General features: G+C 35.5%; 3 protein-coding genes and 1 pseudogene across 3 annotated transcripts; 3 read left to right on the top strand and 1 right to left on the bottom strand.

Annotated features, from left to right (window-relative positions):
- Positions 1-1,546: 1,546 nt before the first annotated feature.
- On the bottom strand, positions 1,547-4,749 carry LOC105125170 (probable disease resistance protein At5g63020). Its single transcript, XM_011025498.1, has 2 exons — positions 2,763-4,749; positions 1,547-2,615 (listed from the first exon to the last, which is right to left on the bottom strand). The coding sequence occupies exons 1-2, from the start codon at positions 4,278-4,280 to the stop codon at positions 1,710-1,712; spliced, it is 2,424 nt and encodes an 807-aa protein (XP_011023800.1). The 5' UTR covers positions 4,281-4,749; the 3' UTR covers positions 1,547-1,709.
- A 1,293-nt stretch (positions 4,750-6,042) lies between these two features.
- On the top strand, positions 6,043-11,294 carry LOC105125172 (importin subunit alpha). The gene is made up of 10 exons (XM_011025499.1): positions 6,043-6,502; positions 7,745-7,841; positions 7,938-8,029; positions 8,127-8,258; positions 8,558-8,743; positions 8,915-9,078; positions 9,235-9,313; positions 9,604-9,732; positions 10,037-10,164; positions 10,629-11,294. The coding sequence occupies exons 1-10, from the start codon at positions 6,278-6,280 to the stop codon at positions 11,008-11,010; spliced, it is 1,614 nt and encodes a 537-aa protein (XP_011023801.1). The 5' UTR covers positions 6,043-6,277; the 3' UTR covers positions 11,011-11,294.
- Positions 11,295-12,229: 935 nt separating this feature from the next.
- Positions 12,230-15,874, top strand: LOC105125173 (rhodanese-like domain-containing protein 6; annotated as a pseudogene).
- A 308-nt stretch (positions 15,875-16,182) lies between these two features.
- LOC105125174 (Metallopeptidase M24 family protein) lies at positions 16,183-23,544 on the top strand. Its single transcript, XM_011025500.1, has 14 exons — positions 16,183-16,473; positions 17,138-17,212; positions 17,459-17,722; positions 18,276-18,368; positions 18,477-18,683; positions 19,220-19,323; positions 19,472-19,538; positions 19,658-19,765; positions 20,523-20,615; positions 21,293-21,383; positions 21,539-21,609; positions 21,850-21,905; positions 22,539-22,599; positions 23,099-23,544. Exons 1-14 carry the CDS (start codon positions 16,423-16,425, stop codon positions 23,210-23,212), a joined length of 1,455 nt encoding a protein of 484 aa, XP_011023802.1. The 5' UTR covers positions 16,183-16,422; the 3' UTR covers positions 23,213-23,544.
- The last annotated feature ends 2,013 nt before the right edge of the window (positions 23,545-25,557 follow it).

Here is a 25,557-nt window from a genome sequence, read left to right on the forward strand (position 1 = left end):
TGATTAAAATTCTAGTTATAATTCATTAATTTTTGTTTTTTATGTAATTAAAATGATATCATTTTAATTTTTTAAAAATAATTTAAATAATTTAATTAAAATTTAAAATCCAAATCTTTAACCATACCAAGTCTGGCAACCACGGATAACGGAACAAAACTTGAATTTTGGAGCATAAGAAGAATACAAAATTCGGGATTCCAATGATTAACTTCCTGTCAATAAATATTAGGGCAGAAAAACTGTATCTAGCTTCTGTGCCGAACACTACAAGACAAGCAAATAATAGTTTGATTCTGAAATGCAATGATAACTAGTGAATGGGCACTGTTCAAATAAAAGAAATCTTACTTATGTGGATTATTTAAACCAATTCTAGTATTAAATTCTAAAGAATGAAAATTATTCAAATCTTGGATAATACTTCTTATTGTTTTATTATTTATGAATTGTTTAAATTAATGGGCTTATTATTTTTTCTAAACAACTGGAGACTTTTCGGCTTGAATATGATTTCACTTAATAAATATTTTTTTTTAATATTTTAGGTACAAAGATTAATGTGATAAAAAATTTCTGATAATTTATGCTATGACATGACTCTACAAGTCCAGTAGAATATCATGTACTTCCATGAGATAAGGCTATTATATAAACTTGAGTCGCCACTCTAAACTATTAACACATTATATATATATATATATAAAGAAGAGATGTTTCTTTTGTTTTATAATCATAGCTATTGTTTAGGTATTCAGGAATTCATATATTAATAGTGTAAAGACTTAAAAGATTGTTGATGGACAAAAATTTATATAATTCTAGATAAATAGTTCTAGTTGATTCAAGTATATTTTTATGATATATTAAGAATATAATTATAGTTACTTTTCAAATAATTTTTTATATTAAAATAAATGTTAATAATTTTTTTATTTTTTAAAAATATTTTTGATATAAGTATATTAAAATAATTTGAAAACATTAAAAAATATTAATTTAAAATTAATAAAAAAATAAAAAAATAAAATTTTAAAAAATATTTTTAAAACATAAAAATAAAAGTTTTAAGTTAAAAAAAAACTTTAAAAATATATTTTTGATTTAAATCATTATCATGAGCTTGAGCTTGGCCACTGGGCACATATCAACACCCGTGAACTTGGATGTAGCGCCCGAGCGTCCAGTGCCCTATGGGCTCAGGCAATACACCTGAGCCTAGGCATTAGGGGCCCGCTTAATGCTATGCGGGCTTGGGCATGCTCCACATCCTAGCTTCTTTTAGGTTTGGATTTAAAGGGTTTTTTTTTTTTTTTTAAATTAAACTTAAATTTGTTAACTTGAATACTATTTAATATATATCACTAGGTGTATAAGAGTATTTCAAGATATATTACATTTTGATCTAGGTGAACTTGGAAGTAACGCCCAGCCCACTCGCTGGTATTATACCTCAGCTTTCTTTATGATGCTGTGCAATACATTACAAGGCAAGTAATGGTAATAAATAAATTTAAAAACAACAACGGAGTCTTTATGCAAAATCTTTTCAACAATTTAATGCATATATAAAAAATATTGAAATGTGCACAATTACACTTAACATCAAACCTTAAGAAACACTTCAGTACATTTCAGACAATATTTTTCTTAAAATAATGATATGAAGATGTTGTACTTGAAAACGAAACATTTCTGGACTGTTACAATTAGTACAAGCAGCCTTTGAAAGAGGGAAGGAAGGTATGTTGAGCAGCTTCATCCTCCCATTCTAGCCTTCTCCACCAATCTTCCCATCCCTGAATGACAATTCCATGTTCCTTCGCACTGTTAGAATTAAGGGGAAGCTTCCTCAGATTGGGGCAATCATCAACAAAGATTTCCTTCAGAGATGGAAAAGGCAGGGCATCAGGATAGATGACCTTCAATTGTGGTAGGGAAACTAACCGAAGAAATTCAAGTTCTTCGAACACTTTGAGATTCCTTTGACCCGATTTCTCTTGCCGAATGATCTCTTCCATTTTAGAACATCTCGATATCATGAGGAACTTGATGTTTGGAGCAAGAGTTAGCCATGTCAAGTCCTCCAATTTTGAACAGTTGACTATAGACACTCGGCGGAGGCTTTTGAAGCTTGTTTCGCTCGTGATCGAGGAGTTGTTGATGCTCAGGTCTTTCAGGTTACTGCAGTCAATGAACTCAAGGTCATCTAGACAGTTCATACCTTCGAGAAGTGATATGTCAAGTGAACTCGTATGCTGAAATTTTTGGAGGGACAGTGCTTGGGTGGCGGTCAGGAACTTGTTGAAGCTTGCAAATGTTTGCAGAGAATACTGGCTTCTTATGGTGATCGTCAACAGATTCAAATGCTTCAGGCACTGCAAATCCCTTGCCAAGGATCCGGGTCCACCAGTCTGGACACCATCTCCGACAACACTATCAGAAGAACCGCAATCAACCATTCTCAATACTGTCAAGCTTGAGAAGTTAGATATCACTTGCATTGGAATCGTGCGGAGTTCAGAAGTATGCTCCAAGTTCAAACATTTCAGCTTCACCAAGTTTTTCAGCTGAAATGGCAGCTGCCTTATTCTTGTCTTTGATAGATTCAGATACTGTAGAGAAACTAATTTCAAAATTCCTGACGGAAATTCAGTTATTTCTCTATTTTCGGACAGGTCCAGGACTTTCAGAGAAAACATGAATTGAAAGAAAGTATCACTAATCATCTTCAAATTATTTTTTGTAAGAAACAAAGTTACCAGATCATTGCATCTAGGTGCTTTTGATAGATTCTGAATGTTGTTAGCCATCAGAGACACCCTTCTCACCATTTCCCATTTTCCAACCTCCGGTGCATCGGCTAACTGAGTCCCGGACTCGACCAAATAAACTGGGTTCTCGTTCCTGCTATCTATCCACAGAACCATATCGCGAATAACTTGATGCATTTTCACATCTCTGCCTTCATCTTCCAGTAAGCATGCTTGTGTAAGAATGTCAATGATGTTGTGACCTTCAGTTCTAGCCTCGTAGGCATCACTATATGCACCCAAGAATCCCTCCCCAATCCAGTAATCTATCAGGTATGACTTATTTATGCAAAAGCCATCTGGGAACAAAGCACAATACAAAAAACAAGATCTAACCTTGTCACTACGAAGACTATCGTAGCCAAACTTCAGCAGAACAAAGTCCCGATAGGGAGTGCGTGAAAATTCTGCTGTGGCCCTGCTCAAGGCCTCGATGGAATGATGCCATTCCAAGAGGGTCTTTCTGAAAGCCATTGCCCGGCCAACAGTTATAAGTGCAAGTGGTAGCCCATTGCACATTTTGGCAATAGTTTCTGCCAGCTCAGGAATCTTCGGATGAATGTTAAGTGTGTCTTCGCCAACCTTCTCTTGAAACAATTTCCAAGCTTTCTCCCATGCCAAACCACCCACTCGAATCTTCTCTTCCGCGCCCATACTGTTGCACAACTCCTCTGAACTAGTGGTGAATACTAGCTTGGAGCCATTTTCTCTAGAAGGAACTCCAACTTCAGCTAGATCAACTGGCTTCCTCAAATCATCCACCAACAACACAAACTTCTTTTGGCTCAGAACAGAAAAGACCTCCCTAGCTTTCTCTTGAAAGCTTTTACCCTTCCATCTATCTTCAAGAAATCCTATTTCCTTACCAATATCACCTTGGATTCTTTCAGAGTCAGGATCCTGGGATGCCACCACCCATATAACGAAATCAAATGGGAGATGTGAGCTGAGCAAGTTATTGCTGACTTGAATCAAGAGAGCAGTCTTGCCTGCACCTCCTGGTCCATATATGCCAATAGTTGAATTCTCTACTTCACGTAGGCACCCCATAACTGATTCAACAGGAGAAGACACCGAGCTCAAGTACTTCTCACCTTTTTCAATATGATCAAAAACAGCTCTCAACTTCTCATCAATTTTCTTCCCTATCTTGTACCTGGACCAGCAATTCTTAGGACAGCAGCTTCCAAAGCAGTTCTTCTGCATCTCTTGTGCGGCTTGATTCGTCAATTCATTAACTTCAGTTATCATACGTTCAACCCTTGAAACCCACCCTGTCACTCGAGATATCGTGCTCCGAACCTCGGCCATCTGCACTTTCCCTGTCAGGTCGTTCTTCAGATGCAGCAGCTCATCCATCTTAGTTTCCAAGATGCGAAGATTTTGCTCGTAATCAATATAAACCACAGGTTCTTTAATCACATTCCACAAGAAGGTGAGGACTTCTCCTATAGGAATATTGGCCATGGTTTCAAAAGACTTGAAAATTGATGCAGGACAAAGGGCTGAAAATTTTAGGTGGTTGGTGAGAAAATGGATCTTGTTGTTCTACGAGAAGAATGCATGCCTCCTTTTAATTAGAGGTTAAGACGTGAAACACGTTTGGATATTAAATTTTTTCTCAACAAGTAAGCTAAGAAAAGAAAATGCTTTGTGGTTGAATACAAACAAGGTATCAAACTTTCGGATGTTGCATCTGTTCAGCATGTAAACAGGAATCGTCGTTACTAGTAAGAAGAAAAACATTGATGGTTATTCTTCAAAAAGAAAAGAGATTGATAGCTAATCAATTGTAGGGCCTGAAAGACTACTTTACAGGTTGCAGTGAAATGAATTCTCTGTCAATGCATCTCGTGTTTCATCAAATTTTGGCACTGCAAGTTGCAACAAGCTAGCTTTGCCAAAGCTATCTTAAATAAAGAGAAAGCTAGCAACAAGTTTCTTGAGATCGAGGTCCTTAGAAATTCTGTGTGGAAAATATAGAAAGTGCAGCACTGCTAAGAGTGCATTGTTCTGTGGAGAGAACGTTAAATAAGTAAGGATATTTTACACATTTGAACTACTTTCTTCCTAATATATAATTCCCAGGAATTAAGTCAGAAATTTTACTTGCAAGTTGCAAGCTTACCCAAACAATTTTTTTCTGCCTCGTGCTTCTCTCTCTTTTCTCATCATAGCGTATTTCTATGCAGGCTGCAGCCTTCAAGAAAGATGATAAGAATGTTCGTCCATCGAGCACATAATGAGTAAAACTCTTTCTGCAGAACTTTTTCTTTAACAGAGAGTGAAATATTCCAACATGCATGTTTCTTTAACTTTGTTTCATTGTTATCTGATTTGCTTTTATCAGCCCACAGGCCACATGCATGCAGCTTTCCAAACGCCACCAAACACTTTTCTTCCCATTTTCCATGTGATGTCTCTAGAGAATTTTCTTTCATATTCTGAAAGCAAAGCCATGAAATGAAAACAGTTGATGTTGAGTCTAGGGATGACTCCAAGCACGCAACAGCATTTAAGGTATGCACAATCTCCTGACCCTCGTTTTATTTATTCAACACCTTTGAGGGCTAATTAATGTCGTGGATTTTCTCTTGGTTCAATAATTAGGTACAGATTTTCAGATGATTAGATGAACCTAGCTGTTCATGCATCCAATTGTTGGAACATTGCTAATCTTGGCCCCTTTAAGTTTTTAAACATTAACAATATGATGGATAAATTATTAACTCTGCTCTCATCTAATCGAAAGTTTTGATCAGGAATAATCTTGGCAAGAACAACTACAATTATCATCATTCTTTAGCTTCATTTGTTCGATATCATAAAGTATTTTTGAATCAGTTTATGCGCTAATTAAAGCTGATTTTTCTTTAATTATTTTAAAGTTATATTTAGTTGATGTTTCAAAATAAATAAAATAAATACTGAAATAACATAAAAATATCTAGTTAGAGACTGAGACATAAAATAAGTATAATTCTAGCATAATTTTAAAGAAAATTTTAATAATTTCAGAATCAATACGAAAGAGCAAACTTGTCATATGCACATGGGGCGTTCAAAGATTATTCAAAGGTTAATATGAGTTTTATAATTGGTTAGTTTTCTTGATTATTAAGGGGAATAAAGGACATGAATTGATATAAAAAAAGAAGAAAGGTCCCATCAAGACCAATAGGCTCAAGCATAGCCTATCCAAGAAGCAAAGGCCCAAAACCTAAAAAAACCACAGGAATAGCATAAAGTGCAGAACCTGGCAGACGCTTGGTACAGCCCAAGAAACCAAAAGCAAGACAAGCTCCAAAATCCATAGCCATCACAACACCATCACACCATCGCACCATCTTTCTTTCAAAACAAATACGTTGGCATTCGCTTATTGACCCTTTCTCTTACGTTCTCTCTTCTTGACATTTCGTCGAACACAAAACGTCAATCTCTCTGCTACCCTAAAAACAACAATGTCGCTGCGACCAGGTACACGAACAGAGGTGAGGAAGAAGTCATACAAGACTGGAGTGGATGCAGATGAAGCAAGAAGGAGAAGAGAGGACAATTTACTGGAGATCAGAAAGAATAAAAGAGAAGACAATCTTTTGAAGAAAAGAAGAGAAGGTCTTTTGTTTCAGTCTCAAAGTCAGCCTTTGCTTGATGCTGCTCAACATGCTGCCAATATCGAAAAAAAGGTACCTTTTGAAATACCCATTTTGTTATTCTTTTTTACTTTAGTTAGTTTTTGTGGGTTCTTGATTTCTCTTTTAAACTTGGAAAGTTGGAATCTTTGGTGGGTTTAATGTGTAATATGAAATGGATAATGAAAGCCCTTTTGAGTTTTCTGCTCGTTGTGATTTCTTTGTGGGGTTATCTTTATTTTAAAGAAAATTGATTTTGAATGGTTTTTGTGAAGTTAGAAACTTGAATCTGAAGTGGGTTTTAGTGTATAATGAGTAATTAATTACTTGGTTTAGTTTTTGGGAATTTTATGAATTAATGAACTGAAAGATCTATTGAATAAGATCTTTTTTTTTGGAGGGGGTTAATTATAGTGCTTCGTGGTCATAGAATTCCATCGCAAACAATGAATAGGAGACTCATTTCTCTGTGTTAAATGTTTTTGATGGACGAGAACTGCAGGGGGAATAAGATTTAGAGTTTTGGACATTATTTTAATTGAAGCTGGAATCTCTACAGAAATAAATCTTGGGTCTTATTTGAGTTCTCTTTTCAGGTGAGAAATGTTGTAAAATTAGGTAACTAAAGATGGATGATATTATGAAGAAGAGAGATGGGATTTTGCTCAAAGGAGGACATCCATGTCACCCTTTCTTAAGTAATTGAATTGGATTTATTTTTGTTTTGATTTCTGGGATGGGAATGGTATTTGATTGATGAGTTTGTTTAATCTCAGTTTGTTGAAATCATAATTTTGAACATATAGCACGGTGACAGGTTAATTAGAATTTGGATTTCAACTCAACTACCTAGCCCATGCTCCCCCACCAATGCTGATGAGAGAGGGGTTTTTCTTTGGGATAACAGTTGGTTGATTTGGCTAAGACCTGTGGATGTCGAGGGTTTTGTTTTTGTTCCATTATGTAATGCCATGACAATTTGGGTTTATGTGAGATGAATTTCTTTATTGCTTTAGATACACCATTAGTCTTTCCTAGAAGCTCCCAATTTTATTTTCTTATATTCAAAACTGTTTTAGTTCTTTCCTGACCTCTGCGGGAAATGTCTCCTCCAAGCCTTTAATTTATCAATTTATTTTATCATTGTTTCTCTTTTTTCTTCTTTCTTAATATAGAAATCTGCCCATTCATAAAAAATTAAGTATTAAAATTTAAATTTAGCCTTTGGTTTTCCTTTTCATGCTAGCCAATCAAAGATTTGATGTTTTGTGTCTAATTGTTTGTGTTGTTTGACAGTTGGAGAGTCTTCCGGTGATGGTCCAGGGAGTGTGGTCTGATGATCCTTCCTTGCAGTTGGAAGCAACTACTCAGTTTAGAAAGCTTTTATCTATTGGTATGTATTCCCTTGTATACAGAACATACTATTCATTAAGCAATGCACCTGCTTGATTCTGACACACCTTTACTTATTTTCCACATCGCTGAGCAGAGCGCAGTCCTCCTATAGATGATGTAATCAAAGCAGGTGTGGTCCCGCGGTTTGTGGAATTCCTTGGAAGGCACGATCTGCCTCAACTACAAGTAGGATTGTCTGCACCAATCCTCTTTGTTCTTCAAGAAAAATAACTTGTTTGAAGATTACTAATCTTGCAAGAATTGACTTTGTTTTCATGTGCAGTTTGAGGCTGCGTGGGCTTTGACTAATGTTGCTTCTGGAACATCAGAGCATACGCGAGTTGTCATAGACCATGGTGCTGTTCCTATGTTTGTGCAGCTTCTTAGTTCTGGAAGTGATGATGTCAGAGAGCAGGTTGGCACTTGCTTCATCTTTTGTGAACTTTATTTGTTGCTTTAAGGTGTTTGTGGACAATATTTTTTGACTTTCAAGATAAACTTTAAACAGCAATACCTCTGTCGCAATTTGCTTAACAAGGCAGCCTAAATGCCCTGTATTCTAACATTTCTCAACCTCTCACTGAAATATGCTGAATTTTCCATTCATTGCTCTTTCCTTTGCATTCCCAGGTTGACCATATTTCTATCCAGGGTAGCTCTTTTCATGTGCCTTTGAAAATATACTGAATTATACCCTTACTGTTTCTTGATTAGGCGGTATGGGCCTTGGGCAATGTTGCCGGTGATTCCCCAAGTTGCAGGGATCTTGTTCTTGGTCATGGTGCTCTGATGCCATTGCTAGCTCAGCTAAATGAGAATTCAAAATTATCCATGCTTAGGAATGCTACCTGGACATTATCTAATTTTTGTCGTGGCAAGCCACCGACACCATTTGATCAGGTAGGAACTGGGAGATAACTGTAGTTTCTGTTGATTTGCTAGAAAACCTAAAATATAGTCTTTTCAAATAGTAATATTTTTTTTAAATGTATTTGCTTCTTTTGTAGCTCCATATGTTTGAATGGCTGATCATGTACTGCAGCTATAATGTTCATTCTTGGATTCTTTCAGGTGAAGCCTGCTTTGCCAGTTCTCCAGCAACTTATCCACCTGAATGATGAAGAAGTCTTAACAGATGCATGCTGGGCACTCTCCTATCTTTCAGATGGTCAAAACGACAAAATTCAGGCTGTGATTGATGCTGGTGTCTGTCGACGTCTGGTGGAGCTTCTTCTGTACGTTTCTGTATCACTATACACTTCTTTGTACCATATTTATTTAGCATAGTTAATTTTCTGCAATCAGGCCAACCTCCTTTATCTGCTCTGTTTGTATTTTGTTCAGTTTTTATGGCAGTTTGACTAGTTGTGCTGACTATATGTTTCTTTTAGTCATCCATCACCTACAGTTCTTATTCCTGCCCTTCGAACAGTTGGAAACATTGTTACAGGCGATGACGGTCAGACTCAGGTGCTTCCCATATTGTGAACTATTTCGTTTCTGTAGACCTGATAGCTTATTCTCAATTGAACACTATCAACCCTGTAGAATTTGACTAATTTGGGAACACCAGTTTTATTGCTTTTGTCCTTTAAAATTGTTTTAGATACTATTATTTCATGTAACTAGGCTTGTATAATTGAAATGATTACTTGAATTCTCTCTTTTGCTTGCTAATGTGTGCATGCATATTTCCATTGAAAATGTTGTGCTTTCTTTCCTTTGATCATTCTTTAAATTGTTGTTTTTTTCTTTTTCAGTTTGTAATTGACAATCAAGTCCTCCCTTGTCTCCACCAACTTCTCTTGCAAAATCACAAAAAAAGTATCAAGAAAGAAGCGTGTTGGACAATCTCTAATATCACAGCTGGAAATAGAACTCAAATACAGGTAATCATTATTGAAATCTGTGCTTCAGATTAACTGGATTTGGAGCAATGATGCATGCACCTGTCATGTTTTTATAATTTCAATTACTAAAGAAATGATAAATGAACTACTTTTTGTACTGGTATAAAGTTTCAATATGTACCTACCTGTAGGGGAGGGGGCAGCAAGAGGGGTTTTTTTTTTTTTTTTTTTTTTGTGGGGTAGATGCCTATAATGTAGCTGGGGAAAGCCCGGTTTCTTCCTTTGTGATAGATGCTTCTTGTTACTCAAAGCATGCATTTTGGTTGTGTTTCTGTTAAAACAGGCTGTTATTGAGGCCAATATTATTCTCCCTCTTGTAAACCTTCTGCAACATGCGGAGTTTGAAATTAAGAAGGAGGCTGCCTGGGCTATCTCAAACGCCACCTCTGCAGGCTCTCATGAACAAATTCAGTATGTTTCCTCTTTTTTCTAGTCTAAATAGTTTATGCATGTCTACAGACAAATGCAGATATAAACTAATTGGTTGGCTCATATTGTGTTGTTTTATGCTGGAGCATTTCCCAATTTCTCACTGGTTTGATTTGCTACCTTGCAAATGAATGTGTAGAAAAAAAAAAGTTCATGGTTTGAAAATATCACGTGGCTGGTGATATGAAAATATAATTTTTTTAGTTGAAAAATTAACTAGAAGTCAGTTAAAAGTGTATGGTCTCCTAATCATAAACAGTTGTGGTTTGGCTCTAATCTTGTATTTTGCATCAACAGTATAATGTGATTTGTTAAAAAAAGAAGAAGGTATATTGTGAGATCTAACCTCTCCACTTCACTGTATCCATGTGATAGACTTTCTCATATTTTGCAGTATAATGCTTATAAGCCAAACCTGAACATGGCATGATCTATTATTCTTGCAGATTTCTGGTCAGCCAGGGTTGCATTAAACCACTGTGTGATCTTCTTACCTGCCCAGACCCCAGGATTGTGACGGTCTGCCTTGAGGGGCTGGAGAACATCCTTAAGGTGGGTGAGGCTGACAAGGAAATGGGCTTAAATGGTGGAGTTAATCTGTATGCGCAAATGGTTGATGAATGTGATGGATTGGATAAGATTGAGAATCTGCAAACTCACGACAACAATGAGATTTATGAAAAGGCAGTGAAGATTTTGGAGAGATACTGGGCTGAGGAAGAAGATGGAGAACCGATTGTCCAAGATGGTGGGGATGGAAATCAGCAAGGTTTTGCTTTTGGAACTAACCAGCCTAGTGTTCCCCAAGGTGGCTTCAAGTTTGGGTGAATATGTTTAGTTACCTTTCTAGGTTTTTTCACTTGCATTGAAATTTTCGACTATATATGTTTGTTGCTGCCAATGTCAGAATTTTTGGTCTGGCACATAGGGTTTCATTCATCGATGGAAATTGTCAAAAATGTTACAACCTTAGGACTCCATCTTGGAATTTGACCAGTTGAATTGTAAAACTATGTCATAGGAAAAGTGATCTTTGTGATTGTCTTGATATGGAATTAGCATTTTGCGATTGATATAATGGATTCTTGGACATTGAGACCATCGATTTGCTCCTGGATGAAGCCACAAATTTTAGCTGTAACGGATCATGCATCCTTCTAACTCACGTTTCGAATGGATTACATGTTTGAGCGTGGTTCAGAGATCTTGTCTGGCTCACGACCTGGTTCAAGTTTTATATGTGGATTATTGGGTTCACTTGGGTTGGGTCAATGGGCTTCTCTTCTGAGCTGGGTTGGGTTTGTAGATCAGAGCTTGTTTGTTTGTTTTTTTTCTTAAGAAAAAAAGCTTTGAATTATTATTTTTGTTTCAAATTAAGTTTTTTTGATGTTTTTATATCATATATTAAAAATAATTTTAAAAATAAAAATTATTATTTTAATATATTTTAAAATAAAAATATTTTTAAAAACAATGATTTTCACATTACCTAATGAACTTCTTTTAGGCATATAAAGGTCGTGTTTGTGTAAAGGGCAAACAATGTTCTAGACAACTGTGGTATATAAGTTGGAAGTATTGAGGCATGCAAAATGGCTACGTATATCATTTAATAAGAAAGAATTCATGCTGGTACCGCGACAGGTGTTGTATACTATTTTTTATTTAGAAATATATATTTTTAAATTTTTTTATATAAATACATCTAAATCACCGAAAAAAAGAATCAATATAATTAAATACACTTTAATAATTTTTCAACACAGATGTACTTTTAAAAAACATACAAAAGAAAAAACTATCACTCTCAAGGGGTACCACCGACATCCTGAAAATCCTCGATTGGATTGTTTCTGATAGCATATTTGCTCAAGAGTTTTCTCAATTGGGTCCCTGACTTACAGATGAGAGTAGACATAATTGACATGGTCAGGATTTATGAATATATTGGAGACCCAATTGGTAAAATACATTGTCTGTAACTGTGCGTACCCATTTGAGAAAATAATTATACATTGGGGACTGATAATAGATTTTCCCAAAAATGAAGAGTCCACTTCTAAAAAATTAAGGGTAGGCCCTTACACTGTAGTGGTTCAGACCTGCATAGCCCAGCAATGGCAGACAACAGCAACAATCAACAAGACAGAGGCAAAGAAGAGCAAGAACAGAATGGTGTCCTTCTTTACTGCAAATAAACAGAAATCGTTTATCTCATTTCACTTCTCTCCTTCTACAACTCCAACTGCACCTCCCTCTGTCTCTCGTTGGCCTTGTCCGCCTCTCTCTCCATAATGTTAATGTTTCACTGTACTGCACTCGACTCAATAAGGCCATCTTCATTTTACATCTCAAAGTCTGAATCTTTTTGGTCATTAAATTTTTGGGTTCCCTTTGTTTTCTTCAGTCAAATCACAATCTCATTGGAAAGTTGGAAACTTTTTGCTTTTTAGAATTTTGGGTTTAGTATTTTAAGTTCAATTATGGTAAAATTTGGAACCTTTTGCTTATAAGAATATTGGAATTCTTTTTCTTCTTCTTTGCTTTAAGGTTGGTGGCAAGTTTTCTTCACTGTAGAAGAATATTGAAGCAGTGAAAGCTTTGAGTTTATTTGAGGGGACTGATTTCGAGCTTGCTTTTTGTCATTTTCCACTGAATGATAAGGTTGCTCATGAATGTGGCTTCTCTTTCCATTCGTATTGTCAAGGCATGAATCTTTGTCTTATTAACCTTTGGTTTCTATTCGTATCATTGTTTGAGCTATCTGGTATTGGATAAGTTTTGTTTTGTATTTTATTGCTTTTTGGTGTGGCTGGGAATCGGTCACTTTCAGTCCTTACGCTCTTGCGAAAGCACCTGATGTTTCAAATGCTGGTAGGCATTTGTCCGCTGCTGAGTTCCATTCTGTTCTTCAAAATGCTGGTGAGTTTTGATTTCCTTTACTTTTTGGTTTGCTTTCATTTTATTGGCTATGTTTATTCTTGTTTGTTATATTTTTTTCTCTAAATTTGGTGGTGGTGTTTTGTTATAGAGGGAATGGATGAATGGTAATGGTCTGTGTTGAGCGATTTTGCATATGTTTCTCTGGGAAGCTTGGAGATAAAGAAAGTGTAGCTGATGATAAAGGTCTTGTTTTATTAGATGCAAGAAATTTGTATTAGACAAGAATTGGGAAGATTGACTCGCCAAATGTGGACACTTTGGATCCTGGAATCAGACAGTATAGTGATCTGCCATCCTGGATAGATGATAAATCTGAAAAATTGCGAGGAAAGGATGTCCTGATGTAAGTGCTTGTTCCAAAATTGACATTGTTGGGTGTTTTCTTGAACTTCACTTTCTATTTCCCTTCCGATTTGAAAAACCATGATCTCATGATTGAAATTCTATGCAATTATTACTTCAACACGCTCATTGTTCCACTCTTGTCTTGACATGTTCTGGTGTTGTATAGGTATTGCACTGGAGGAATCAGGTGTGAGATTGCATTGGCCTATATTAGGTTGAAGGTGCTGGATTTGAAAATGTATTTCAGGTTAGCTCTGGCATTCAGCTAGCTAGTGTTGCATTTACCTTGATCATAAGACCCTGAAGAAGTTGGTCGTGATTGTTGATTGTGATAACAGTATATTTTGCAATGCTTGCTTTGATGCAGTTGTTTGGTGGAATACTGCGTTATTTAGGACAATTTCCTGATGGTGGTTTTTCAAAGGAAATAGTTTTGTTTTTGATCACCAGTATGATTCCTTAGAGTAACCATGGCTCTATTGATTTTTAAGTTTTTACCTTTTCCTTCGGTGAATGCATAATGATTGGCTTTTGTTGAACTTTCTGGTGATCAATAAAAAAAAAGAAAAAAAGAACTATCATGGCAGTTTTGCCCAGTAATTTTGTTTGGTGACTTTAGGATTTTCTGTTAGGAGCTCAGATACAAGTATCTTGGGAACCTGCCTTCTCCATGGCTTGTCCTTTGACTCCTCATGATGTGTATGCTCATGTTGTAGAATGCTAGTTTTTGTCTGTGACAGTTGTCGGGTAAAGTATTGATGACTAGAATCCTTCTGCTGTTGAATGTTACGATGTTTGACCATTTAAGCATGTCATCCCTATCATAGTTTAGCTAGTTTCATCTTTCCCAGTGAATAATCCAAGAATTTTAAGCGACTCTTCTGAACTTTTATCTAAAGGGAAACTGAAAATAATTGCTATTCAGATTTTCTTTTTGCCTTCAAAAAACAATCATTGCCTGATTTCTATGTAGTTTGATGAACTATTTATTCTCTTCAATTCCACTTATAGGTTTCTGTATTTTGTTGGTTCTTATTTGTTAATTTGTGGGTGAGCAGGAGGAAGCTGTTTTGTTTGTGAGCCATGCCTGAAACATGGAAAGGGAGTTGAGTCACTTGTTGCTGAAAATGGCGAACAACTAGATATATTGCCACAAAGTTGAACTCAAAACCATTTCCTCAAATACTATCCTCTTGCCTCAACTGCTTGGAGGACTGGTTAAGGTCTGTCTCCTTATCACTTGGATCCTTCTGGTTCCATGTTTATCATGTTAACACTCAGTAAAATGCTAGTTCTCTGTGCTAATAGTGAACATCTCTCTCTCTCTTTTTGTCCTGTTACATTGTTACATTTTGTTTTCTTCTTCGTGAACTTTGGTCTGAATGTAATTTTTCATCCAATAAAGCAGGTGCTAGGCCTCCAATAAAGCTAAGAATCTTGTGCATGCATGGGTTTCGGCAGAATGCCTCTGGTTTTAGAAGAACTGCATCATTAGCCAAGAAACTTAAAAGTATTGTTGAGCTCATCTTTGTTGATGCACCCCATGATTTGCCATTCATATACCTGTCTGTTTTCTCTGAACTAGAGTGCAGTGATGAATCATCACTTTCATCACAGCAATTTCCTCCCTCAACAGAAACTTGCAGGGGCAAGTTAGCTCGGTTGATCGCACCTGATTGCAAATGAAGGAGTGTCACTGATTGGAAAAAGGCAGATAATCCATTTGATCCCCTCCGGTATCAGCAGCAAACTGAAGGGTTTAATTTATCACCATCATATTTGAAGACAGTATTCTCTCAGGATGGGCCATTTGACGGGATATTGGGATTTTCATGAGGAGCAGCGATGGCTACTTTTCTTTGTTCACAAAAAAGGGAGGCTAAAGGTTGACGTTGATTTCAGATTTGCAATTTTGTGTGCTGGGTTTGCTCTTCCACTAGCAGAGATCGATTGCAGATCAATCAACTGCCCTTCTCTCCATATATTTGGTAGTGTTCCAGGCAAGGACAGGCAGATTGAAAACAAAACCAGCAGAGAACTTGCTTCCTTACTTGAAGATGGCTGCTTAGTTATTATTGAGCACGATTCTGGTCATATCATTCCTACCCGGAGTCCATACATTGATGAGATTAAGGGCTTTCTTCAATGCTTTCTCTAATGCGATTAACAACCCTCTGTAAACCAATATTGTTACTTCAAGATGGCTTCTCAGTTATATTATGAGCATGATACAATTACTGATTACACCATCTTTCTAAATTCGATTTTAGAAAGATGGCTTCTGCTTTGTGCTTCAGCTCACTATGTTTCTGGAGGATGTTTGCTACTGTCCAATACAATTAATTTCAACTTATTTTTTTCAGTTTCAATCACTTGATTATAATACATTTCATGTCATTGTCAAGAGGCTAATAGTTTGACTTGAAGTGAAGTGTAAAGTTCACCTTCCGAGGAGTATATTACTGTGAAATTTCAACAAGCAACAGCTTTTCATTTTCATTTGCACTGTCTTGATTAAATATCTACTTTACCAAATATAACCTGATAAATTAATAATCTAGATTAAATATTTTTTTAATTTCGATTTAAATTTGAACTTGAAATTTGAATAATATCCTAAATATCGATTAATCAATAAATTCTCATTCTCCAATATTTTTTTTACTAAACTTGAAAAAACAAATTACGAACCAATAAATCTTTTTTCCCCTAAACACACCGTTTTAAGCATCCAGTAAAAGGAGTAGGAGACAAGAAGGAATGTTCTTTCAAAAAAAGAAAAACTAGAACTAAATTTCTTTCTTAAACCCTAAACTGAGACTTTAGGATATGCGCACCGTACAGGGTCTGTACTGGAGGAAAAAAACAGTTATACTTCTGTCACATAGAAGACCAGGTAGCAGAACACACAGGTTCTTGAAAGTTGAAACTGAAAACTAAGAACCAACAAAGATGCAGCTTCTTGTACGGAAGTTACTGCAGAGAGCTACTCCCTTCAAACAAGTACAGCGCTTTTCTTTCAAAATCACTTCTCATCTCACATTTCAATTTTTTTAGTGCTTTTGTCTGAGTTTTGGACTAAAATATGAAGTGGGTTCTTATCCAATAGTGTGAAAGATTCTTACTTTACCATTTGAAAATTGTAGATATTGGTTTTACGGGTGTTTGTTTTTATGCTCTTCTTTTGTTTTTCCTAATTTTGAAATTTGGGTTTTGTTCAAGTTTGTTTTTCGAGTTCTTTGAGCTATGGTGCTCATTGTGTTTCATTTTTTCAGTTTGTGCAAGTTCAGTGCTTGTTATTGCATTCATATCTCTATGAGGAGTGTAGTGATAGTTTTCTTTGAAGAATAGTGCAGAGACAGTTTGATTTGATCTGTTGTTACTGAAGCTATTATGCGATCGGATGTTGCAAATTTGAGTTTTGATGTTGGCTAATGTGTGTAGTTTTTCTTGCTTCCGATAAACTGTTTCATTTTTGTATTATATTGTAAATGAGATTACTGATTTTACTCTATTAGCGTTTTTTATCAAGTTCCTATATGGTTCGTCAATTGTAGTCAGCTGGTGGTGCAAATTGGTCCACTGATATCTTGTCCCCATTGTCAGTGTGCCCCTCCCCTTCAAGAAACAGCTGTGAAAAATTTTTTTTGGTGAATTTGGTTTTCAGGGTATTGTTCGCCGCACTTATTCCACAAATAAGGTCCATGACATTGGACAGCCAACTCCTGCAACTCATCCTCAGGTGCTACTGCTTAACATGCACTTACACACGAGATTCCCATCCTTGGTGCATGCCTTGTGAACGTCACGTCACAAACTTGCAATCATATGATTACAAAAAATGTTTGATGTTTTGAATGATGAAACTGCATATGTCTACACTCCAAATAAAGGGAGTTATGCATACCTTTTTCAGTTTTAGTTGGCTTCAGATTACACTTATTTTTCCTTCCAAAGTTAGTGAACCTATTTCTGTTTGCCTCTGCAGTTGCTAAAGGAAGGGGAGATCACACCAGGCATAACTACTGAGGAGTACATCTCAAGAAGGAAAAGGTTGCTGGAGCTTCTTCCGGAGAAGAGTTTGGCCATCATTGCAGCTGCTCCTATAAAGATGATGACTGATGTTGTGCCTTACACATTTCGACAGGATGCTGACTACTTGTATATCACTGGGTGCCAACAACCTGGTGGTGTGGCAGTATTGGGTCATGAATGCGGTTTATGCATGTTCATGCCAGAAGCAACACGTCATGTATTCCCCATCTTGCATTATAGAGTTTTCATGATAGCTACTGATAATTGTTATATTTTACCTACTTTGTTCAGAATGAGTTAAAACTCCTGCAAGGTTTGGCCCATTGGACTTGCAGTTTAGAATAGAGTATCTAATTAAATGAATTGCTTAGAAGTTATTGAGATGAGCTTATTACATCAATCTATGCATATAATCTCTGAGTGGCACTGCAACATTTTGTAGATTGATTATGTAGTTATTTGAGTGTTTCATTTCTACTCAACCCATATATTCATAACTACCTTTCATTTCTCACACTCACTCTCTCTCTCTCTCTCTTTATTTATTTATTTGTTTATTTTTGAAAAAGCATATATATGTACAAGTACTTGTGATTTTGGCTCACATCTTCCTTTGGTTTTACGTCCAATAACGGCTTAAACGCCCTCTATAGGTCGGGGATAGGCTTCCCATCTAGTTTTCTTAAAAACTAGCAAACATGGTCTTTTTTTGTAGATTGATTATGTAGTTATTTGAGTGGCAGGCAATTTATTTCTTTATTGTGTGTCAGGATGTTATTTGGCAAGGAGAAGTCGCAGGTGTAGATGCAGCATTAGAGACATTCAAGGCAGAGAAAGCACATCCATTGAGCAAATTACGTGATGTGAGATGAATACTTTGGTGATGTTGGAAATTATTATAAATGCATCAATGTAACCATATTTGTAACTTGGATGGATGAATTCTCCTTTCACCAACGGAAATGCTGCAGATCCTTCCAGGTATGATAAGGGGGTCCTCAAAGTTGTTTCACAACATGCAGACGGCCACACCAATATATACAGAATTGGATGATTTTCAAAGGGCAGCGCTGACTGGCAAAGTGAAAGACCTTTCTAATTTCACTCATGAGCTGCGATGGATAAAATCACCTGCTGAGCTTAAGTTAATGAAAGAAGCTGCATCAATTGTCTGCCAGGTACCTCCAATCATACATTCATGCCAACTTGTTTTTAAATGAATGTTTGCTTGATTATTGTCTTCTTTTCTGTTGAATAATTTGATAAAACTACTTACTGCTTTCTGCTATAATTAAAGAGAGATGCGTTATAGATAACATTCAAAGACAGAAAAAAATAATTTATACAGTCATTTCATATCTAAATATATTCATTAGACTAACGTCCTTCTTGGTTTACATAAAAATGGCCCCACTGGTTGATAGGAAAGCACTGTCCAGCCATGCATCTCTCATTTGTTACGGACAGAAATTTTGGAATTTGAACACTTTCAGAAACTTTTATCTGCAGAGTTAGAGAGCCTTCCTCAATCCAGTTCTTTCATTTGTTTCTTTTCGAACTAAATTCTCTCGAACAAATGTGCCTCTTTCCAATTTTCTTGCTGAGCGAAATTTTATTTGATTACCATGCCTGGTAAATTGACTTTTTTAGTGATGCTAACAAGAATAATTGCCCATGTAGTACTAAAATTATTGTCATTTTTGGTGTTGTATAGGGTCTTTTGCAGACAATGTTACATTCCAAGATGTATCCTCATGAGGGCATGTTAGCAGCAAAAATTGAATATGAAAGCAAAATGAGAGGTGCCCAGAGGATGGCGTAAGCTTTTCCACCTTTTATGATCTGATTGAATTGTTCTTTTATCCACTTTTACACGCTCTATTCTTGTACTTGAGACTTGAATTCTACTTCTTAAACATAGTTCATTTCTGTTTTCATGACAATTTCTGGATGTTGTCTCCACCAGATTCAATCCTGTGGTTGGTGGTGGATCTAATGGTAGTGTTATACATTATTCCCGAAATGATCAAAAAGTAAGTTCCTATATGGAAAGCTGAAACTGAGTATTCTTCATCTGAAAATAGACTAATAAATGTAATTGACACATTGATATGACCCTTGTTTTTATATGTCCTCTGCTTTGATTTTGCAGATTAAAAATGGTGATCTTGTTTTGATGGATGTTGGGTGTGAGTTACATGGTTATGCCAGTGATCTTACTCGTACCTGGCCACCCTGTGGTAGCTTTTCTTCAGTACATGTATGTGATAATAAATGTTGATTTATGTTCTTATCTATTGAGAATGTTATGAAGTACTTGGTAGTCTAGTTTTGAAATTGTGTAGTGGCACTGGGAAGTTTGCACTTGTCTTGAGCCAATCCTCAGTAAACTAGCCAATACAGAGGGATTCAAATTAATCGCATAGATTTTTCTTGTCATACTAATTCATGAAAAATGCTATCCTCCTGAAATCTTGCATATGTCCTTGTTGCAAGTTGCAAAATTGTGAAACCTGTGGACTGTCAATGACATTGTTCCTGTATGCGAACTAAATTCCATGAAATTGTGATATGCATTTGTATTCATGCTTGGTATACCTGCAAATTGCAGATGTAGTTGGGCTAAGACAGGGTGAAAAACTGCTGGATGTGTGTGCATGGACACAAAAGCAATAAAAATGTTTCCTTTTTGAGGGGTTTAACTATGGATGGCTCAAGTTTGTGTATGCATTTCTTTGCATGTGTAATATCAATCTTTCTATGTATACTAACACTGCATGAATAATGATTACCTTATGTCTAGATACATGCTTTAAATTTATACTTGCATTGTAGATTTGTAGTAAATTGAAAAATGATCTTCTCACTTCGCACTCTCTTTATTTTACTAAGAAATAAGCATGCACACAACCTTCAGCTTGCTTTATTGGAATTTTCAAGTAATTCTATTTTCAATTCCTTACTTCAGCCAAATGAGCCTAGTAACAAAGCTGATGGTTTGAATGTGCATTTCTCAGGAAGAGCTCTACAATCTTGTTCTTGAAACAAACAAGGAAAGCATGAAACTTTGCCGACCTGGTGTTAGTCTTCGGCAAATTCATAATTATTCGGTATGACCTCGAAATCTAGATTTTCTTTGCATCCAGATGTTTCTATGGGAAAAACTGAAAGATGGTGGCAGTGATTTAGTTCGTGAATTTTGGATTGCATTGATTAGGAGTCTGAATGCAATTGCAGGCCTAAATTTGCATCTGGGTGATAGATCCATATAATTCCTGAGATTTTCTGATGCTCCAATTGATTTTCAGCTCAGTTGACTAGCTTTGCTGCTTTGGTCAAACTTCCCTCATGCTATGATTTGTTTTTTCTCTCTACAAATTGTTGCACTTGTTGTTCACTCTTCCACGAGTCCTCTTTCACTATTTTGGGCACTATTACTCCTATGAGCATGCTGAGGATAATCTCTTTCATTTATCATATCTTGTATTTCCATTTCCAAGACAAAAATAAGATATGTGAATGCTATATTATATTTATCAACCTGATTTCCTTGGTAATGCTTATACAAGTTTGGGATGGATATGGGCTTGGGCTGGCCTCAAATTCAAGTCTTAGAAGGAAAAAATAAAACATCCAATCGCTTTAGTGGTGTGAGAGTTACATAGATTAATTGTCTTCTTCCCATGTTGCAGTGTATATTTGCTGTGTATACTTGTATGTTGTAGCGAACAAAGCTCCGTTATATAGAAACATTTCCATTTTCCAATAATGTTGTGTGCTTGGATAGGTTGAGATGTTGTGTAAAGGATTTAAGGAGATTGGAATTATGGAGGGTAGTGGAAGCAATTCCTACCATCGGCTGAACCCAACTTCAATAGGTTTGTCTCATCTTATTTTGGTTGTGCTGGTGATTTTCTGTAAGTACCTTTTATCTTTTAGTTTCTAGATTACCGGTATGACAATAAAGCAGATTACATCTTCCAAATCGACTTTGGCATTAATCTCTTCTTTGTATTTGCTTTGTTTTGTCTAGGTCATTATCTAGGGATGGATGTCCATGATAGTTCTAACATCAGCTATGATCGTCTATTGAAGCCAGGTGTTGTAAGTACTGTCCACCGATTCAACTGACTAGTTAATTTATTTGTCTAAAAAGTCAAGTGGGGTCCATATGAATAGGATATATCATAAGGTTAACTGATTTTAAATTTAAAGCATCAAGTTTATTTCAAATAATTCTATAAAATATGAAATTTTTTTTTTTTTTTCCTGTTTAGAAAAAGTTTCAAGATTTGTAGTTTTATACGTAGTATGTATTTAATTGTTTCTTTTTTCCCTGGGCAGGTTATAACAATCGAGCCAGGAGTCTACATCCCATCCATTTTTGATGGTCCAGATAGGTACTTCCCACAAAAGCCATTAGGATGAATCATGCCATGAATAAGCTAGTTGCTTTGCAGCTTTCAGAGTACACGTGAACTTGTGCAAGCTGCTTGGATATACTTCATGTTGAACCACTTCAACATGGAAAACTTAAATATGAAAAATCTCCTGCTAGCCAAGTAATATATATATATATATATTGAAGCTAGCCTAGTTCATTATTGACTCTATAAAATTTGAAGCTGAACCCAATTCCCTTATAGCTAAATACTTTATAAGAAGAAGGTGTTTATAACTGCACTGGAGGATGTCTTTATGCAAGGACTAGGCAGATGAACTCACTGCACTTGATTTTGCACTTTTTGTGTTTGGCATGTGTTTGCTAGATTGGTTTGTGATACAATAATGATGTTAGTATTTTTTCAACCTATCTGCCTCACTGATCCTAATCTTGACTATTATTGCCCCAAACTTCATGTATTATTTTTATTGAATTTGACTCACGGTTGATTTTCAATTCTTTGTTATTTTGTCTTGTGCAATTCTTTATATTTAGTTTGTCTGCATGCTGGATACTGTAATATAAATGCGAGAACAATGTTCATATAGATAATTTTCTTATAGACTCTTCATATTAATACTTAATGCAGGTATAGAGGTATTGGGATAAGGATCGAGGATGAAGTCCTAATTACTGAAACTGGTTATGAGGTAAAAACCAAAATTCAATTCTCAATGCCCGTCAAATTCTGGTTCTCTTACTGCTAGAGAAGAGTGGTTTTTTAATTTATTAGCAGCCCTTCTGTTCACAACTAGAGAAGAATGGTTTTTTAATTTATTAATAGCCCTTCTGTTCACTTTTAGTTAATTTAGGCATGCTTCGACAATTGGTGCACATTGTTTTTATTATTTGGATGACGAGTAGGACTTGAAGCAAGACCTCAGTCCTCCATGTAGAGAGTACCACTGAACTAGAAAATCAATTGTTGACAAGTTATGCACTGATACATCTGTATTTTCATTGCTGCATTTTCCCAGGTCTTAGTTTTGATATTTCTTAAAAAATAACGTGACTTCTCAAAAGACTGTTTGAACAATTAAAATCAGAGAAAATAGCAGGATGCTGACCCTATCATTATAATATCATTGCTTGAAACAGTTATGTTTGACAATCTTCGGATTTTACTAAGCTTTCTGGTGCTGGCTTTAGGTCCTGACTGGCTCCATGCCGAAAGAAGTAAAACACATAGAGTCCTTGCTGAACAACTACAGTCGTGGAAATGGAACGGAGGCTCAAAATAATCTGGAAGCTGCTTCCAATTGATCCATTTGAAATGTTGCAGGGACAAGACCATGTATTATTGGCCTAAGTTTTAACTCCAAAATCGTTTAAACACATGGGGCCCTTGCCCTTGCTGCATAGCTAAAGTGATGTGATTGGAATACCGAGTCAGAGTAATTTAGAAGCTGGTTCCAGTTGATAATTTCCCTTGAAATGTTGTAAAGGCAAGACAATGGCTTGTTGGCTCATTAGACTCCACAGGTATTTTTTAATTGTCATCCTAGAGGCTTTTTTCCTCGTGTATGCACCCCCATATTTTTATGTAACTTTTGATCGTCCTCCATTAATGCCATGTTTCTGGCGCGTTCATTTTACCATGCAATACCCCATAAATGGCTGTGGCCATGCTCACCCCAAGCCTCTATATCTCCGATACTTGTCCTCTTTTCTCCCCATTGAGATATGTTACCAATTACCATGCATGGATTTAAGGGGTGACACTGGACGGTGGCGAACTAATCTAAACTACGTTGTTTCGGATTGGTTAAGCATTCATTCCAGTTTGGTAATAAAATGAAAACCTTCCATCATCTAGGGAACATGTTGGGTGGGGGAACCCAGATGATGCAGCTGGATTGTTGGTATTGTGAAGAAACCTGCTTTTAATTTACATATCTAATAATAGCCGATTTTGGAGATGATTTTTTTTGAAAAATGTTTTTTACTTAAAAATATATTAAAATAATATTTTTATTTTTTTAATTTTTAACATTAATACATCAAAATAATAACGAAATATTAATTTCGGTGTCCTACATGTTTCTCATCTACCGACTAACACTGTACTGATGTTACCTTTCTTCAATGCTGGTCTGCATCTGGTGCTTACAACATCCAAATAAATTTTGGTTAACAGGGTCACGGTTGGTTTAGTTAGAATCGATTTAAGAGGTTAGGTCAAAATTCCTACACAAAACTAATGCCAGACTGCTATAGTTGAAACCGTCGGTCAATTTAATGGATTGGACAAGTTAGGATCAATCTTGTTCTAATTCCATAATTATATGGTTGTAAGTTGTAACCCTGGATCAATTTAATGGACTGGAAAAGTTAGGATCAATCTTGTTCTAGTTTCTCAGCCATATGATTTAATCACGAAGGCATTGTTGTGCGAGTCTCGTTCATCATGTTCACAGTGTCGTCATATTAAATAATACTCTAAAAAATAATACTTTAAAAAACGTGAGAAAAACAAGTAGTTTCCCCCTATCTGTATTTATATATTATAATTACAATTATAATAATATAACTTATACATTACTTAATTATACTTGTAATAATATAATACTAATAACATATACTAAAATACTCTAAGCTATAGTTTTTTTTCTTTTTGTTTTTTATGCCTTTATAGGTTTTTTTTTGTGTCTTTTTCTTTATTTTTTTTAATTTAGTTTGTTAATTTTAAATTTATTTTTTAGTTATTAGATTTTCATGACACGAATCCCGAGTTTGACATGTTAATTTGGTATGACGAGTTAATCATGATTTTTTTTTGCTTTTTTAATTAATTTTTTTTCTAATTTGGTTTGTTAATATTAAATTTTTTTCTATTTAATTATCAGACTTCCATGATACGTATCCTAGATTTGATGGGTTAATCTGGTTTAACGGTTTAACCCGGTTAACCCATCAATTTTTTTTATTTAGTTATCGAACTTTCATCACGTGAATTTCAGGTTTGACGGGTTAACTTGGTTTAAAAGGTTAATTCAGTTAATTTAAATTTTTCAGCCAAACCCACATTCAAGGTTATTGGATTTAATGTTACAGTCAAATCTACTTAAACTTAGATCATGTAAGTTTAATATTATTATTAATATTATAAATATTATTTTTAAATCAAGTAACTCAAGATTCTTATATATAGTCTCACTTAAAGATCTAATTTTTTTAAATTTTATTTTTTTTATATATATAAAAAATAACCAATAATATTACCCCAATCATATAATTAGTTAAGACCACATGGTGTAATGATGAAAAAATCATCATACGAATCTAGTTCATCATGTTCACGCATACAAAGTGTTGGGTCCCAAGATGATTTTGTGATGGATTTCACAGTTTATATGACTGGAACCACAACGTTGTCTTCAAATCATGTTTACTTTGGTAATTCATGTGTTCTTGCCCTTGATTAATCTCAAACATTTACATCTTTTAAGCATTTTTCTACCAAGAAAATATAAATTTACAGGCAATGATGCTTCAAGTGTATAGGTGACAATTCAAGGCTTTCTTTGCTCAAAACGTTTTTAGTTTTTAGTTTTTTTTATTTTTTTTTTTTTTTTTTTTCATGAATGGAGTTATAATGTATATAAAGT

This window comes from Populus euphratica, unplaced genomic scaffold (genome assembly GCF_000495115.2).
Source record: "Populus euphratica unplaced genomic scaffold, PopEup_1.0 scaffold28.1, whole genome shotgun sequence".
Lineage (NCBI taxonomy): Eukaryota > Viridiplantae > Streptophyta > Magnoliopsida > Malpighiales > Salicaceae > Populus > Populus euphratica.

Coding starts and splice junctions, on each gene's coding strand:
- LOC105125170 (XM_011025498.1), bottom strand. CDS start 4,280: ATGGCCAATATTCCTATAGGAGAAGTCCTCACCTTCTTGTGGAATGTG. Junction 2,616..2,762: donor CACCTAGATGCAATGATCTG/GTAACTTTGTTT, acceptor GTTTCTCTACAG/TATCTGAATCTATCAAAGAC.
- LOC105125172 (XM_011025499.1), top strand. CDS start 6,278: ATGTCGCTGCGACCAGGTACACGAACAGAGGTGAGGAAGAAGTCATAC. Junction 7,842..7,937: donor TAGAAAGCTTTTATCTATTG/GTATGTATTCCC, acceptor ATCGCTGAGCAG/AGCGCAGTCCTCCTATAGAT. Junction 8,744..8,914: donor CACCGACACCATTTGATCAG/GTAGGAACTGGG, acceptor GGATTCTTTCAG/GTGAAGCCTGCTTTGCCAGT.
- LOC105125174 (XM_011025500.1), top strand. CDS start 16,423: ATGCAGCTTCTTGTACGGAAGTTACTGCAGAGAGCTACTCCCTTCAAA. Junction 16,474..17,137: donor GAGCTACTCCCTTCAAACAA/GTACAGCGCTTT, acceptor TTTGGTTTTCAG/GGTATTGTTCGCCGCACTTA. Junction 21,906..22,538: donor ATTTTTGATGGTCCAGATAG/GTACTTCCCACA, acceptor TACTTAATGCAG/GTATAGAGGTATTGGGATAA.